This window comes from Hypomesus nipponensis, chromosome 23 (genome assembly GCF_054491055.1).
Source record: "Hypomesus nipponensis isolate SF chromosome 23, ASM5449105v1, whole genome shotgun sequence".
NCBI lineage: Eukaryota > Metazoa > Chordata > Actinopteri > Osmeriformes > Osmeridae > Hypomesus > Hypomesus nipponensis.
The window spans coordinates 525,186-542,697 of NC_140383.1; the positions used below are offsets into that span (position 1 = coordinate 525,186).

A 17,512-nucleotide genomic window follows, 5' to 3' on the forward strand; every position below is an offset into this window, starting at 1 on the left:
TATGGAGCTCAAATAGTTGAGGGTCAAAGCATTGGTAACACAAATACAGGTCAGAAAGGAAATATCTAGTTCCTCTTTGTAATGACGCAGGGATAAAACCTGAGACGCTAGATGATTGTAATACAGACAATGAGGCAGTAGTCAGTAAAGCATTTGCATTTCCAGTATTTACCAGAATTCCTTTTACTTTGGCAATATACTGCATTAAAAGAACCACGCAATTGTACTTTTCTCGGGGGCGTGGCCAGTCTGGTCACATTGAGCCCTCCCTCTCTGTATAGCCTATAGCTGTCGTTTACCGTTGAGTGGCGACAGAGTGAATTATCTTTGTTAGCCAACATATATTTGTATGTAAATGGTTGTACATTGTTGTCACATTGTATCGCATATTTGTTGTGATTTTAGTTCTCACATTGGTTTGACAGTTCCATACTTCTGTCATTTGGCCAGATTGAGAATATAACAAACGCCAATGTGGAATGCACCAAATCCAGCTGTCGTGTATATTATTATAATTGTATTTTCCAGTCTTGGTTCATTCTCACGAGTGTGAAATAGTGGATAAAATACAATGTGCTATTGTAAATATATATCTTTCTTAAGTCACTACCGGCCTGTATTTTTACGGACTACCGTCACACATACCCCTTTCCGTTTAAACAAATTGGACTATTCCATATGTATAAATCTAACCGGCAGAACACGTTGGCGTAGTTGGGGCATTGTTAGAGTTGAGGAAAAATGCGTGGTAGGCTTACTGTCTGGCAGTTTTACTTATGCGAAAGGAGTCTTTAGGTTTAGTGTAGGTATAATATACATAGGGTCACCAGAAAGTGTGTTTTTCAAACAACTTAAGCGGCCATAACTAGCATCAGGGACACATAAACTTGTGAAAGCAGAAGTTGGCAAGCTAGCTAGACTTTATCTTGCGAGCTAGCTAGGCACTTACTCCTCGCTCACAAAGACGCACAAAACTCTATAGCTACCTAATATTTTACTACCTAACCTTTTAACAATTCGACAGTAACGCGCCGATTCTTCTGAAGTAGGATAGTCAGCTTTTCAATCAGACTTTAAAACTCATCTTTGACTTTAAACCCCACGTAGTGCAGGGCTCTGTCTTTGTCAAGATCACTATTATACAACCCTGAGCGACAGATTGTATCAATACTGTCTTAACTCGTTTGTCAGGTAACGGCAAAATAGATACATTTGGCCAAGATACAAAGTATCTTTATTTTAAACGAAGTCGTATGTTTTAAACGGCCTAATTTCCCGATATTAGCTAACTGTTAGCTAACACCACCAAGAAGGAAAATGGCTAGACAGGGAAGCAGCCGGAGGCAGAGAGTCTATCCTCCCAGTCTTTGAAAAGCGAAAGTAGGGCTAGCTGGCTAGTATCCGTCTTAGCGCTAGCTTAGCTATCATTTTTCACTTGTCTTAAGGGTGAACTGCATAGGCAATTAGCCAGGAACGCTAATGTTAGCTTAGCGTAACTAGTAGGACACATGACTAGCTCATTTTAAATGCAAGGGAACCCCGAACCTGTGAAACTTGGAAGACTAGGTAGTCTGGAAAGAGCAGCCAACAAATATTGGACTGCATTGAATATCCCAAAAGGCTAGCTTTAGGTAACAACTTCAACACGACTGGACAGTTGGATGTGTTGGTCAGTTGTAGCTCGATGCCTCTTGTAGGTAGCTCGCTATCTAGCAAAGTTAGTGCTAGCTGCTAGGCTATATATCTAGCATTAGCAGGTTTCTTTGCTTTACTAGCCATTTCAGTTAGCTCGGAGCTGGCCAATCAAGTTCCCAGCTAGCTTGTCCTAACTAGCCATCAAAAATGTCAAATCCGACAAACGAAGCTCTGTTCTTGATAAAAGACGTGAAGCCTGGATCGAAAAATTTGAATATTGTTTTCATTGTTCTGGAAATCGGTAAGTTTGGCAATCAGTTCCTCGTGCGAGCCGGACTCGTTTCCGTTTTCTTAAAGGGACCGCTGTGCCAATGTAGCCAGACTAGCGGCGGAGCGCTCTTAAATAATGAGCTTGTTTGACCCTGAAACGCCTACCTAATACCGGTCTGCAAGCAGTAGGGTGTGGCGGTCGTTCACGTGATGCCCATGTTGGACTGTGACTGAAGGGGCATGTTTAATATGACATGTTGTTGAAAAACGTGTTTATGCGCGCAAATTTTAGGCCGTGTGACTAAGACCAAGGATGGCCACGAAGTGCGCTCCTGCAAGGTGGCCGACAAGAGCGGCAGCATCGCCATCTCGGTGTGGGATGAGCTTGGAAGTCTCATCCAGCCTGGCGACATCATCCGCCTGACCCGAGGGTACGACAGTACTACATGTGATCATGAGAGGGCAAGAAGTTTACTCACTTGTCTAGCCTTCTCACAGGCTCTAGGTTTCATTATACACACATTTATGCATCCATGCTGTTTTGAAAAAGGCAAATCTGTCCCCACCGACCTTTAGAAAAAGACTAGGCCTATGGAACAGCATGTGTTGATGTGTTCCTCTACACCCTGTTGTTTCCAGCTACGCGTCCATTTGGAAGGGCTGCCTCACGCTGTACACTGGAAGAGGTGGAGACCTGCAGAAGATCGGAGAGTGAGTCTGTCCTGCTATTAATATCACCTGGACGTGCTGGTCGCTGGCATGCTGCTTGGCGCATGGTCCTCCCTGCCCCAGCATGCCACCACTCTAAAGCCCTCCACACTGGCTCTGATGCTTCTTAACTGTAGAATCAGCGGCTGAAGAGCTGTCTAGATTTTGACAGAGGTATTGAAAGTAGAGCCCGACCAATTTATCGGCGGGCCTTAGGCATTTTCCAAACCATTGGTATCAGCATTTATAATGGTCAATCATAAAAAAAGTATTATGCCTCCACAATACAAATAAACAAACAAGGTACAAAATCAAGGCTCATAATGGCTGATAAATGAATATAAAAAACAAAAATGGACAAACACCCTTCAACCATGTTATTAGTGTTGCATTGCATAGTTTGTCCACCAGAGGGCACTTTACAACGTCCCTGTTGGCAACACTCGTGTTTAGAACACCACAAACCCTACAAGCAGCTGATCCAGCTAGTCGGGCAGAATGTTGAGAGAGAGAGAGAGAGAGAGAGAGAGAGAGAGAGAGAGAGAGAGAGAGAGAGAGAGAGAGAGAGAGAGAGAGAGAGAGAGAGAGAGAGAGAGAGAGAGAGAGAGAGAGAGAGAGAGAGAGAGAGAGAGAGAGAGAGAGAGAGAGAGAGAGAGAGAGAGAGAGAGAGAGAGAGAGAGAGAGAGAGAGAGAGAGAGAGAGAGAGAGAGAGAGAGAGAGAGAGAGAGAGAGAGAGAGAGAGAGAGAGAGAGAGAGAGAGAGAGAGAGAGAGAGAGAGAGAGAGACCCCAAATATTTGTTTCGGCCTTAATAATAGGACGTGGGAGTGTCAGAGGGGATGCCGTGAACATGGCAGCACTCATTCAGGCTCTGTGTCCCTGGTGTTCTGCAGGTTCTGCATGGTGTATTCAGAAGTGCCCAACTTCAGTGAACCCAACCCAGAGCTGCTGAATCAGTCCAGCCAGCACAAGACTGTGAGTACCGCTAGCCTTCTCACTGCCCCCACACCGCTAGCCTTCTCACTGCCCCCACACCGCTAGCCTTCTCACTGCCCCCACACCGCTAGCCTTCTCACTGCTCCCACACCGCTAGCCTTCTCACTGCTCCCACACCGCTAGCCTTCTCACTGCCCCCACACCGCTAGCCTTCTCACTGCCCCCACACCGCTAGCCTTCTCACTGCCCCCACACCGCTAGCCTTCTCACTGCCCCCACACTGCTAGCCTTCTCACTGCCCCCACACCGCTAGCCTTCTCACTGCCCCCACACCGCTAGCCTTCTCACTGCCCCCACACCGCTAGCCTTCTCACTGCCCCCACACCGCTAGCCTTCTCACTGCCCCCACACCGCTAGCCTTCTCACTGCCCCCACACCGCTAGCCTTCTCACTGCCCCCACACCGCTAGCCTTCTCACTGCCCCCACACCGCTAGCCTTCTCACTGCCCCCACACCGCTAGCCTTCTCACTGCCCCCACACCGCTAGCCTTCTCACTGCCCCCACACCGCTAGCCTTCTCACTGCCCCCACACCGCTAGCCTTCTCACTGCCCCCACACCGCTAGCCTTCTCACTGCCCCCACACCGCTAGCCTTCTCACTGCCCCCACACCGGTAGCCTTCTCACTGCCCCCACACCGCTAGCCTTCTCACTGCCCCCACACCGCTAGCCTTCTCACTGCCCCCACACCGCTAGCCTTCTCACTGCCCCCACACCGCTAGCCTTCTCACTGCCCCCTACCGCTAGCCTTCTCGCTGCTCCCACACCAGAAGCCTTTACTAAACCAATGAAGTGTAAAAACAAAATGAAAGATTCTAAGCTGATGTTCCTCTCAGGGTAAGGGGGATCAGAATCAGAGGGGGAACTCTCCACCCAATCAGAACTCAGGTGCACCTGCACAGCCAGGTGAGTTGGATGGTTGTCCTTGTTGCTCAGTTTCACTGTGTCCTTGGTTGCAACCTGTGTTTTAGTGCTACTCTTCCCTCTACAGGCAATGGTGCCATGCAACCTTTTGCCAGTAACAACTCCAGCAGTACTCCTGCTTTTGGAGGGGGTGCGAGGCCCAACGGCCGTTCCCCTGGTAACGGGGCCCCCCCTGTGTTGGCCGGGGGACCCTCCAGTGCCCCCAAGCCTGCGGTCACCATTAGCAACGGACGTGACCCCCGTCGTGCCAAAAGATAAAATCAAAAGACGAGACGCTTCTCATGTTGTGTGTCTGACGCCTGCTATGAGCAGCCACACCTTACAATTCAGGCACTGAATACTATTTTGTGGAGGTTTGAAAGTACGTAGGCTGATAACATGCTGGTTGATCTATCAGTTCGCAATAAGCACTGCCATCGTGAAGGACCATGACTGACCTTTCTGGAAGACTTGTGAAGGCACAAACGGTGGGTCACGACCTCACCCCTCCAGGACTCACGGTCGTCTCCAGCTCTGAGGCGCTGCTCATCCCTCACATCTCCCTTCTGTTGCCTGAGACTACACACCTACTTGAACACTTGATGCACTTTCTTCTCTTAATTTATAGCGGACGTGTTACTGTCAGTTGATTCAGGAAGCAATTTCTGCTGTTTGAGGAAAGAAATGCCTCAAGTAGGCAAAATTACTTCTCAGAATGAATCGACAAGCTGTTAAACTCATCTGAAGGGTGTCCCTTCTCAACCAAAACGTATTGAAAGTGACCATGTGAAAGGAAAAGTGATATACAATTTGTAACTGTAGGTTGGTTGGATTTAGAGAAGTACATCTATGGTTCTTATGAGATCTAAATTTGTATTGTAATCATGTGTGAATGATAACTTCATTAGGTGGGACCAAGAACTGCTGGCTAAAGGGTTCAACAAATAAAGTTTTCAATGTTCTGCCTTGTTTTCTGTAGTTTCAGAGGTATTCTGAAAGCTTAAGGAATTACTTAAGCTATGAAATATAATATATATATATTATATACAGAGATGGCTGAGTAGTTAGGGAATCCGGCTATTAATTAGAAAGTTGCCGGTTTGATTCTTGGCGGTGCAAAATCACGTGTCCTTGGGTAAGACACCCTATTTGCCTCAAGGGGGAATGTCCCTGTACTTATTGTAAGTCGCTCTGGATTAGTGTCTGCAAAATGACAATGTAAATGTAATGTATGCTGTAGCAAAAAGTCCCAACTGACAAATTAACCAATAGCATTCATGATTTGAAGGCAGGTTGGTTGAGGAAATAATTCTAAGCTCTTGCTCCATTTGCAATTCTGAGTTGGGTTGTTGCATATCAAGATCTGTGTAAAGTCATTTAAATGATACCTTAAATCTGAGTAACAGTGAAATAAGGAATAAACACATACTTGCCTTAGAAAGCAAATTAGCTTTCATACATTCTTTAAAACACAAACATGGGGTAAATGAAACAGGACCTTGGATTAGACAATTAATTTCCACAGAATGTTACTGTGTCTCAACACAGCCTCTCCTGACGTGTCAAACCTTGAAGAAAACTCACCATTCAGCTTTATCACAATAAACCTCTTCACTACTTAGTGTCTTAAGCAGTAATACATGTCATGTATTAATTTTCAACACTTTGTCCCAGTTTTGTAGTCTTTTAGAGAGTAGATGTTTGTGTAAAACGTGGTAACCTTGTTGCAATGTAGTGAGGACATGTTACCCCATATCCTAGTTTCTCAAAGCCAAACTAAGAGGAAAACACTCAGAACTGGGAAACGTTTGTGCCTAATTTCGGAGCAAACCTCTTGCATTCTGCCCCCTTTAAAGTTATTGATCTAGGTCAACACACAAGAAATTTAGAACATGAAATGATTACCTCGAAGGCTGGGATGAAAATACTGTAACCCTTTAAAAATCTTGTTTCAAGTTGGCTGAGTAACTCATTTGGTCATTTAATCAAACAATATGGTTTCATTGTATGGAGGTTGTGTCAAGGTTAAACCTGCAAGTTCTTCCTTGACAGTTAAATGCTCTACCACGGAGCCATACCTACACCCAAAAGGTCAGCTGACCCAGGCCTGAGGCCTCATGTGACTCAGAACACGTGAGGAGGCAAACATCAGGATCCTCGTGTTCAGAACACAACTTCTGGTCATGAGCTGGAAGTTCCTCAAAGCCAGACAGCTGTAGTAATACTATACATTTTTTATGTAAATGGGATTCTATTTGTCCAATAGAGAATCACACAATTCTAATACAGTTCATTAACTTTATTAAGACAATATTTCATACTGAATTGGTTGATTCAATAAAAAGTTAATTTTAGGGGCTGGTACTAGAATAACTTTACATCAGTTATGAGCTGATTTGTGTCATTCTTGTGTTTTAGTTTCAGTTTCAACGTTAGTTGTAGTGTTCAGTGTTGAGTGATGTGTTGTCATGCTCTTGTGGTGATGGGGTTTGGGGAAACAGTGCAACATAATAGGGTGAGGAGCATTGCTTCAGTCCTCGGGTTGTTCACAGCACTCGAGGAGAAACTAAACATTTTGTATTTAGTTTGTTTATAATTGTTTTTCACCTTACAGTTGTGATTTTAGCTTTTTGTTGTCTGCGTGACTGTGAACAGCATCTTTGTAGTTTTGGCGCATTTTACTCATCCTAAGATTGTTTCCAAGTCACCACCCCCCTTTTGCACCCCCTTTTAAAGTGTCATCATTTAGGGACGACATCCATAAAGCCCTGCTTTGAGGGTAAAACACTTCTGTTAAACTAGTCAAGATAGGAAAGGAACTGCATCTATATACCAGCTCAGGACTAAACAGTCCACATAGTTCAGGCAGTCTCTATCTTCAATTATCAAAGTAAAAAAAAATGACAAAAAAAGACTGGACATTATGGCAGATTGGGCAACAGGAAGATGTGTGTGTGTGTGTGTGTGTGTGGTTGGGGGGGGCGGGGGGGAGATGAGCCTTCTTGTTTTGATGGATGGTTTTCCACGCTCTACTACTGACTTTACAGACACCCTCTCCTCAAGACCAACACAAGACATCAACATGGCAGGTGAGCCTGATTTATGTTATTTTCTGATATAAGTGGAATTACACAGATTTTTTCACACATATCTCCTGTCTATACTGAATCACTCCTCTCTTTCTCTTATATTCACTTCTATTTTCTTCTGTTTGATAATATATTTTGCGTTATAGCTGACTTCTTATCTAATTGAAGTACAGTCAATTAGATATACCATCCCTGAGGGTTAGTCAATGCTTTGTTTGACCACAATAAAAATGTACTGTAAAATGTTTTGGGAATATTGCTGTGATATATGTGAAAAAAGATAATTGTGAGATTTGATTTGATCACAAAAAACCCAGAGGCAGTACAGTATCTATATGTTCCGCCACCACCGCTACAATATCGGCTTGACTGAATCTAAACAACAGTCTTAGAATCATCATCACTTACTGGGTTGTTTGGCTGGCTGTATCCTCCACACCTCCCATATGCTGAATGAAACAACTGTGTTTTTCACAGGACACTGCTCTGGGTTAATGTTAATGTGGGTTGAGCTTTGTGTTAATTCAACCCTTTTCAAATGTCAATCAGTTTATGCTCACCATAGATCAATCTACTCACCATCTGTGTGCTGTTATTTTCAGATCCAAACACCTCCATCTATATCATCTCAGACTTTGATGAGCTCTATAATGAGATCAACTACACTGATCCCTTTAATGGCTCAGACTTCATGCTGGATGTCAACACCCTCATCTGTGAGAGCACCCCCATCTCCCACGCCGTCAATTTGGTTGTATGTAGCTTCTACATTCTCATATTCCTGTTGGCGATACCTGGCAACCTGCTGGTGGGGCTGGTGATGGGCTTGAGTAGGCAGGCCCTGTCTCCCTCAGACCTCTACCTGCTCCACCTGGCGGTGGCTGACGTCATCTTGGCCGCCACCCTGCCCTTCTGGGCCAGCTCTGTGTTGCAGGGCTGGCTGTTTGGCAGCGCAGGCTGTAAGATTGTCTGCCTCCTCCTGGAGGTGAGCTTCTACGCCAGCATCCTGTTCCTGGCCTGCATCAGTGTGGACCGCTACCTGGTGATCGTCAGAGGGGTGGAGTCTCGGAGCACCAGCCACCGCCTGCTGGGCTGGGGCACATGCGGAGGCGTCTGGGTCCTGGGTACAGCGCTGTCTCTGCCCGCCCTCTACAACAGCTCCTTCACCCCCCTCGATGGCGGGCAGGAGGTGTGCGCTGAGCGCCACGACACCAGCACCGCTACAGCCTGGCTCCTGGCCACCAGAGGGCTCCGCCACACCCTGGGTTTCCTCCTGCCGCTAGCCATCATGCTGGTGTGCTACGGCGTCACAGTGCTGCGGCTGCTGCGCACGCGTGGGGGCTTCCAGCGCCAGCGTGCCATGAGGGTGATTGTGGCGGTGGTGGTGGCGTTCCTACTCTGCTGGAGTCCCTACCACCTGGCCGTGATGGCAGACACCCTGGTGAGGGCCAAGCTGCTGCCGGAGGGCTGCACCCTGAGGGCGGGCGTGTCCCGGGCCATGTTCGCCACACAGAGCCTGGGCCTGCTGCACAGCTGTGTCAACCCAGTATTGTACGCCTTTGTGGGGAAGAAGTTCCGCCAGAGGCTGGCCAAGGAGCTGAGGAGGAGGGGGGTGCTGGAGAGAACCTCCATCAGCAGGTCCAGCAGGTCCTCATCCATGCCAGAGATTACCTCCACCCTCATGTGATCACACCAGCCAGAGATCACCTCCACCCTCATGTGATCACACCAGCCAGAGATCACCTCCACCCTCATGTGATCACACCAGCCAGAGATCACCTCCACCCTCATGTGATCACACCAGCCAGAGATCACCTCCACCCTCATGTGATCACACCAGCCAGAGATCACCTCCACCCTCATGTGATCACACCAGCCAGAGATCACCTCCACCCTCATGTGATCACACCAGCCAGAGATCACCTCCACCCTCATGTGATCACACCAGCCAGAGATCACCTCCACCCTCATGTGATCACACCAGCCAGAGATCACCTCCACCATCATGTGATCAGACTGGGCAAAGAGACACAAAGAAATACATGACTGGACTAAAGGGGATTTTGCAGTGGCTGGTGGTGTTGGTGAGGGGTAAGGAGGTGGACTGGGTTGTGGGGGCATTTGTGTCTTTTGGTGGAAAACACTTATCCTGATTTGAAGTGATATTATTGTGGATAGAATATGATTGTGCCATCTAGTGGCTGAAAACTTCAACAGCAACCTTTCTCCATTCACCACTCTGCATCCTGGATGTATTTTTGAGGACTCGGAAATAGGCAGCTAAAAATATTATTTTTTGTTGTTAAATATATATAATACACTTTATATGTTATCCACTACAGGTAACAATATTGTCATATAATGTCACAGGTAAGCTTGCTAAATTGGCCATGCAATGAAAGATAATATTTTCATAAACGGCCAATAAAATGTGTTGTGCTGTTAGATCTAAGGTTGTCACCCTCATGACCAACAAAAGAATCCTATATTGAACATTTGTTACCGTAAGTTAAATAAGTATGTGGGAAGAGCTTCCTTTTCTCAGTGAAAAGTTAAACTTTCATTTTCTTTGTCTGCCAAGACGGAAGACAGTTGCGAAACATCTTTCTTTCAACTGCTTTACAAATGTCAATCGGTCAGTGTCTGTACAGTACTTTCCTATTATATTCTATATTTTTAATTTGGTAAATTAAAGGTTTTCTACTCAGTTTGGATTCCTTCATGTTTCAATGTGTTTTTATATGAATCATAATGGACAGCTTACTAGATCTAAAATGGCCAATCCTTTCCTGTTGACTGTATTTTTGACATTTTTGACCAAGGTATTACTGAGAATATTACAGAAGATAATGCTATTTCTCCATGCAAATGGTGACACTACTTTAAGATATGATTGTTTTTTAGTAGTCCCACTATTAAAATAACAACAGTCATAGCCTCATCACTCACATGAAGCCTTTTACAGTGAATTAAATAACAGCATCATGTGTAGTGTCCTCTCCCTCACCACCTCTACAGACAGGGTTACCTGGACCATGTGTCAGAGCTGAGAACGCCCCCATGTCACTGTCCTCGTCACCAGGATGGTGGTGGGATTATGGGATGTCAGAACCCAAACACACTGAGCAGGAGATGGAACCTGCTGCCGTATCATCCAGCTCCTCACTGCATCCTCATCCAACTTTTTCTAAAAGTTTGAGTGACTCATTTAGAAGCTGGCACCTTACTGATGTTCCTCTGACTCCTGTTCAGTGATCTGCAGACCCAGTTTCCCAGAAGCCCCTGAGAACATCTTCCTCAACATCAAAGGTGCAACAAAAGATTCCAGGTGCTGTTGTTTCTAAATTCAGCCTTGACACGTGAACTATGAATAGTCCAGGGTAAGATTTTAGATTTCTAAAGCTTGATTGCTAAACGTTGGGCCAAGAACCAGCGATTGTGGTTTGACAGTGCGGGTTACATTACATTACAAAGGAGAGATATTACTATGATCACCAACCAATCATTAGGGTTAATGAATGAGGTACCATATTTAAAGCCTTTTATAAACTTTTACATTTGACCTACAAATCAAACCACTGTCCTCAGCCCACTCCTGTCTCCCCTCCCTCTCTCTCGCCCCTGCATGCACAGTGTGGCCCCAGCCCCAGGCTACTGGGACCAGGGGGTTGGCTAAAAATGACAAGGGGGTGGGAGCTGCATGGGTGGGGGCGACAGTGCCGACATATCAGCCAGCAGCTGTCATTCTAGAGCTGGCCTGGGCTGAGGCTGTCATCTCCCAGGAGGACCTGTGTGGCCGCGGCAGGACGACCAGGAGGAAGGAAGCTCCAGGGACAAGACGGACGACGTGTGAGCGTCTGGAACACAGCTATCCAGACCGGGTTGAGTTAGGACCCTAGTTCAGGCTCCACTGGAGTATGAGAGGACTGCGACACAGGAACCAGGGATTCTGCTGCTCTTGTTGTGGAGCTCCACGCACACGAGGAGAGACAGACCTGTAGAGACGAGGAGGGAAGGCAGAGGCCAGCCCTTTCAAAGGCAAGATGGGGAGCTGCTAATGCAACATGATCCAGAGGGTCTTGCCCTAAAAATACCACTGGGTTGCAGTCTGCACTCTGCTTATAATTACTAGGATGATAAACAATGCATGCTTTGAACATGTTCAATTGGACTAGGAGCTGTGAGAGTTGACATTTTTGCTGAAGAAATCTGAAAGTAATCACATACAAATTAATTAATTTATTACATTTGGCTGCTATTTTGTGAAGCATACATAGATATAGAAAGATTTCAGATTTTCATACCCTCTAACAGGCCTTGAGAAACTATTCACTTTCGATGTAGTCCACAGCATCAAAACTTTCAAGATTAGACGTTAAAAGTACATTTTTCTCATTACATGACATGACTTAGTTGGTACTCAATCCAAAGCAGTAGACAGCAGGGCTGAGATCAGGAACCTGCCTGCAGAACCAGCTCTAGGAACCTGCCTGGAGAACCAGCTCTAGGATCCTGCCTGGAGAACCAGCTCTAGGAACCTGCCTGGAGAACCAGCTCTAGGAACCTGCCTGGAGCACCAGCTCTAGGATCCTGCCTGGAGAACCAGCTCTAGGATCCTGCCTGGAGAACCAGCTCTAGGATCCTGCCTGGAGAACCAGCTGCAGAAGGACCCAGGCCCTGACGAGCGGTGCAGCCATGAGGAAGGCCGAGGTCCAGGTGACCCTGAAGAAAGGTGCGGATGACGGTCTGTGTGGGGCGGCCCCGCCTAGCCCCATCATCCCCCCCAAACGCTCAAAATCCAGCCCGGACCAGGTGGTCCCAGACCCCACGGCCTACCCCTCCCAGACCCCACCCATCTTCATCCGCAAGATGAGGAACGCTGCCGTGGGGACGGGCTGTGACATTCGTCTGAAGGTGGGTGTGGCTGGGGACCCCCAGCCCTCGCTGTACTGGTACCACAACGACGACCTGCTCAACATGGATAACCAGGAGTACGGAGGTCTGTGGATCAGAGACTGCAAGCCCAGTGATGCCGGCCTCTACACCTGCATAGCCAATAACCACCTGGGAGAGGCCAGGAGCAGCGCTGTCCTGGCTGTCCTCGACCTGGGCGAAGGTAAGGTTTACCTGGGGAAGGTAAGGTTTACCTGGGGAAAGTATGGTTACCTGGGGAAGGTATGGTTTACCTGGGGAAGGTATGGTTGACCTGGGGGAGGTATGGTTGACCTGAGGAAGGTATGGTTGACCTGGGGGAGGTATGGTTGACCTGGAAGAAGTATGGTTGACCTGGGGGAGGTAAGGTTGACCTGGGAGAGGTATGGTTGACCTGGGGGAGGTAAGGTTGACCAGGGAAAGGACTGGTTGACCTGGGGGAGGTAAGGTTGACCTGGGGAAGGTATGGTTGACCTGGGAGAGGTAAGGTTGACCTGGGGGAGGTTTGGTTGACCTGTCTGGTATGTCAAGTGTTTAATCTGTTGGTCTCATTGAAACCGATGTGAAGGTTTCATATAAAAGACCAGGTTAATTTAGGGAATATTTGAATGCGGCTGCATACTGCATGGTTTCAGGTTTCCTGTGGTGTTGTACACAGTTCAAAATGGTCTAATTGGCCAATCATTATTGCACTTTTTGAGACAATATTATGCAACTTTTCCTATGAGGCCACAGCCATGTTCAATTCAAACACAGAGCAGGATACACAGGACTTTGGGTTCATAACAATCATCAGTTGATTTATCAACCTGCAACCTTCAAGAGTATTAGCACATTGATGAGACACCACATTTGGCCAATTGGTCTAATGCATTAGACTATCAAAAGGTCACAGTGACAATGTGATAATTTTCTTACGAAACAACTTGTTCATCAGACAGTGTGCTCACAAGGGCTGACAGAAGCCATGGTAATGTTTGTATGAAGTGGATTATTTAGCTGTTATTAAAGATGAGAATGAAAGCATGATGACTGGAACACTATTTGACACTTCACATTGGCTACGTAAAGTACGTGACTAAATGAATGTTGTCTGGACTTACTACTAGCAAAAATCTCCAAATACTATATTTTACTGTTACATGTGTTATTGACTGCACTGCCCTGTCGATATCTTACCTGTAACTTATATCAGAGTAAAAGTATATCTATGGGGAGATCATAAATCATAAAAGACCATTTCATACACAAAACACTAGAATCCTTAGAAATAGCATTCTGCTTGGAATTGACATTCTGCTTATTAACTATTTCTAGAATTCAAATTGTCAGTCCAACAAGCACCAGAGACCAGTGCTTTTTCACAGTACACATATTACCTCAGACTCAAGCCATTTCCACACCTCACATCACACAACAAAACAGTCAGTTTCTTAGCCAACCTTGATTTCTTAAAATATTCTCTTGCAGTTATATATATATATATTTTTTATTTTATTTTTTATTGAGACAAATAGATTACCCTATGCTAACAAGTCGTAACACCTGTCTCTGCAATGGTTTGCACAGCAAGACATTTACATTGAAATTAATTTAAACTTTTCAACTCCAGGCTCTCTTTTTGTTTCACTTTATACTTTGTGTTGCAGCTCTCTGCAGCAGCCGACTCATGTACAGCTGTCTTATCAGTCATGGCTGGTGCCCTGGGCCCTCTCTCTATCTGCAGCAGTGTCTCTCTTTCTCTGCGTCTCTCTCTTTGCCCCTTCATCGACCACCATCTTGTCCCCCTCCAGTTATTTATACCAAAGAATGTGCCAGGCTTCAGATTTTTGTGATGTTAATAGGCCACAGTCTCTCCTGTTACACAGGAAGACATCACAGCTAAATTTAGACCCCTCCCTGAATGAAGTGTTTCGTTGGGGGAGGGGTTCTATTATCAGAAGCATTTCGTATGACCAGGGAAAGAGCCAGATTTTGATTTCACACCTCACAGTCACCCTTTAAATCCTAACCAAGATCTGCAGTCTAGAAATGCTGAATGACGTTACTATATTCTAGTAAATTCCCATAGCATACTCCACCCCCGGCACAGCAATGCTAAATTAGGACTGCATGGTTACCTGTTGCAGTATTGCCTTATTTTCATCAAGGTTCAAATCATTTTAACTGAGATAGTGTGTTCAAGCTTAATAATGCATATAGAAAATACAAACACATTTAAAAATGTCATGTCATTAAATAAATGTTGGCCAAAAACAACAACTACATTGTAAGTGTGCTCCACTCATACAGTTCATGCTAGCATAGCTCTCATGAACAACAACCAGCAGCTTGTTACAACGAACAGAGTAACAAGTTGACACATGAAAACCGCCTCTAGCCAGCCTGGAAAAGCCCTGACCAGTCAATATCTCCACACAGCCACAGCAACCTTCAAACTCTCTCCACAAATCACTGCCAAGTGGTCAATGTTTGGCAAATTACTTCTTGGACTGGCTGTCTATCACTGGACAAATGTTTTATTGTGTAGACATACTCCAGCAGTGCGTTATTAAGATTTAGGGCCTATATAATTTTGTATTAATTTGTTTCTGGGTTAGTGTCTATCTTGTATTGTGAATTGCCCCTGTTTGAGTGCAGAGCTTCTGTCTGTGATGTATTCCAGCACTTGGGAACTTAAGATGTTGCCGCTGAAAGAGCGTGACTCTTGGCTTTCTTCCCATCTGAATATTTTCCTCCCCATGTCTCCTTTATGACTGTGCATCTGAGAAGGCTGAACAGGTGTTGCTAATAAAATCACATGTTGGAAACCCCCCCACGCATCGCCATTTTGTCTTCACCCCCCTAGACCTGATTACAACTCAGTGGTTGTTCCGAGGAACATTGTGAAGTGGAGCTGTTTATGACGACTGGGAGGCAGCCAAAGCCCAGTTCTACTACAGCAGTCTTTATTCCATTCCTGCTTCTCTGATAGTGTTTAGACAGACGAGTGAAAGGGACTTGCATCTTACAGTAGTCCTTAGTGCTAAAAGCGTCTGCTAAATGAATAAATGTAGTGCTCATTCATGTTCCTCTCTTACCACAATTAAAACGTTTAATGGTAGTTCTCCAAAAACTATTTAGTTAGTTCGCTGTTTGGATGTTTCAAGTTCCAAAAGTGGTCTGGTAGGAAGCAGGGCCCATGGCCATCTGTTGTTTTGATCATGCCTCCGTCTCATATGAATGGAAAGGAGAAATGCACATTGCTTGCAATAATTTTGGGCTTATTTTTTCCACTTGTTTATGGCTTGACTGAAGCTACTTGACTATAAGAAAATACTCCTGTCAAGCATTCCATCCTAACATTAGTCTCAAGGCTTTTGTTGACTTATTCTCATGTTTTGGTGATAGCAATGCCTTAAAGGTTAGTGTTTTTTTTAAATAGTACATAGGTATATTCATTTTCAATGTTTTTCTGTTCTCATGTTTTTCTGGTAAGAAGCTGATTGTTGGGTTGGGTCACATGTTCAAGTTATGGAGACAGGGACAGTATAAATCAACATAACACAACATGTAAACATGAAAAACAAATCTGATGACATGTTGAGATGCTGCACAGACCCTGGCTGTCTGTCAGAGCTGAACACACTTGCAAGTTAAATAAAGCTACCTCATCAGGGCTTGTGCACTACAGGTCCTGTACCTCCCCTGCACATCCCCCCAGAACAGCACACAGCAGGGCCTTATCACGACCCAGTTCACAGGGACTAGTTTGTGTCGCCAAATAACCAAAAGTGTGACAAAGATTTGTATAGCAGAACAGCAAATGAACAGCACTTGGTTCAAAAGCAACCTCAATTTTGATAGTGACTTTTAAACTGACAAATCACTATTGCAATTCCTATGTGCAAACAAGGGCTTTTAAAATGGAGGAGTGTTTACCCAACAGATGATCTCCCACACCTGTAGGCTATTACGTAGTGGATACATACAGACACATGAATATGCAATCAAATGATGTGTTCAAGTTCATGTTATGTTACTTGTACCCGTAGGTAGATTTGGTGTGCTGTAGCCTAGGTTTGCTCTAAATGCAATACAACATGAGGACTTCTGATTAATGTCGGCGTATTCTTATTCTATTCTTATAAGCATCCATCTCTCAATCCGCTTGTTTACCCAGCGGTCACCTGTCGCGACAAAATTGCAAATGTTTTAAAATAGTGTTACTTTTTGTAGGTCTCTCTGTGTCAACTAACTCCCCAAGTCTCTCTATTAGCCTACTGTATATCAGTGAGCGGAGCACAGCGTGATGCTGCTTTAATTGAGATGTTCTCGGTGAGCTTAGCCGGCTCAATGTATTGATTCTCAGGAGCAGAGAGAAAGCGAGCGCTCGGCGGAGGTGTGTTTGCAGTCGTGCAGTGTTAGCTGTTATCCTGCAGTCAAGTATCTTCACACATTCAGTTATTCATAGCAGGCTTTGTAGGTGTCTAGAATTTAATATTTTGCCGTCTTAGGCTAATTAGCTACGTAAATTCTTTAGGGAAACGAAAATACAATGCAGTAAGCAAATTATCCGAAGCCTAAATAAAACATCACCATAAAAAACAGCATATTTTAGACGTGTAGCCTATTCCTTGAAATTATGTAATTTTGATAGTAGAGATAACCTAAACTCAAATATTTTCCTTCAAACTGCTTATTATTGGATGGAATCAAACAGTAGCCTTTGTCTAAAGCAACCCGTGTTTATTTGTATTTTGATGTAGGCCTATAGCCTATGTCAAATTCTGTAGGTTATGATGTTCTATGAAGAACATTTGCTTTTGCTGTATCTACTATCCGCTACAAACTATAGGTACTGTCTCACTTGACCAGTGATGGACTTCCAGTTTCTGAGGCAGAAGGAGATTACTGAGGGAGAAATGTCAACCTACGCTTTTAAGGACTGATCTCAGCAGCGCTGCGCTCTCCTTCTGCCTCTATCCCCGAGGTAGACACAT

At 45.2% G+C, this 17,512-nt stretch overlaps 3 protein-coding genes across 5 annotated transcripts in view; all 3 read left to right on the plus strand.

Annotated features, from left to right (window-relative positions):
* Nucleotides 1–687: 687 nt before the first annotated feature.
* On the plus strand, nucleotides 688–5,471 carry nabp1a (nucleic acid binding protein 1a). 2 transcript variants are annotated; one of them, XM_084689272.1, is made up of 6 exons: nucleotides 688–748; nucleotides 2,198–2,336; nucleotides 2,545–2,616; nucleotides 3,505–3,586; nucleotides 4,443–4,512; nucleotides 4,598–5,471. In XM_084689272.1, exons 1-6 carry the CDS (start codon nucleotides 742–744, stop codon nucleotides 4,786–4,788), a joined length of 561 nt encoding a protein of 186 aa, XP_084545398.1. In that variant the 5' UTR covers nucleotides 688–741; the 3' UTR covers nucleotides 4,789–5,471. The 2 variants fall into 2 exon arrangements, with proteins under 2 accessions (XP_084545398.1, XP_084545397.1); XM_084689271.1 differs by having other exon boundaries at nucleotides 701–1,936.
* A 2,120-nt stretch (nucleotides 5,472–7,591) lies between these two features.
* Nucleotides 7,592–9,736, plus strand: LOC146233259 (C-X-C chemokine receptor type 2-like). The gene is made up of 2 exons (XM_084688443.1): nucleotides 7,592–7,598; nucleotides 8,201–9,736. The coding sequence occupies exons 1-2, from the start codon at nucleotides 7,592–7,594 to the stop codon at nucleotides 9,283–9,285; spliced, it is 1,092 nt and encodes a 363-aa protein (XP_084544569.1). The 3' UTR covers nucleotides 9,286–9,736.
* A 1,622-nt stretch (nucleotides 9,737–11,358) lies between these two features.
* The window catches only part of spegb (striated muscle enriched protein kinase b), a 35,486-nt gene continuing 29,332 nt past the window's right edge, over nucleotides 11,359–17,512 (plus strand). Inside the window, exons 1-2 of one of the 2 annotated variants that reach the window (XM_084689970.1) lie at nucleotides 11,359–11,636; nucleotides 12,012–12,714. In XM_084689970.1, the coding sequence (XP_084546096.1) occupies nucleotides 12,294–12,714 (421 nt within the window). In that variant the 5' untranslated portion in view covers nucleotides 11,359–11,636; nucleotides 12,012–12,293. Of the gene's footprint in view, nucleotides 12,715–17,512 lie in introns of both variants that reach the window. The other variant, XM_084689971.1, reaches the window with a different exon arrangement.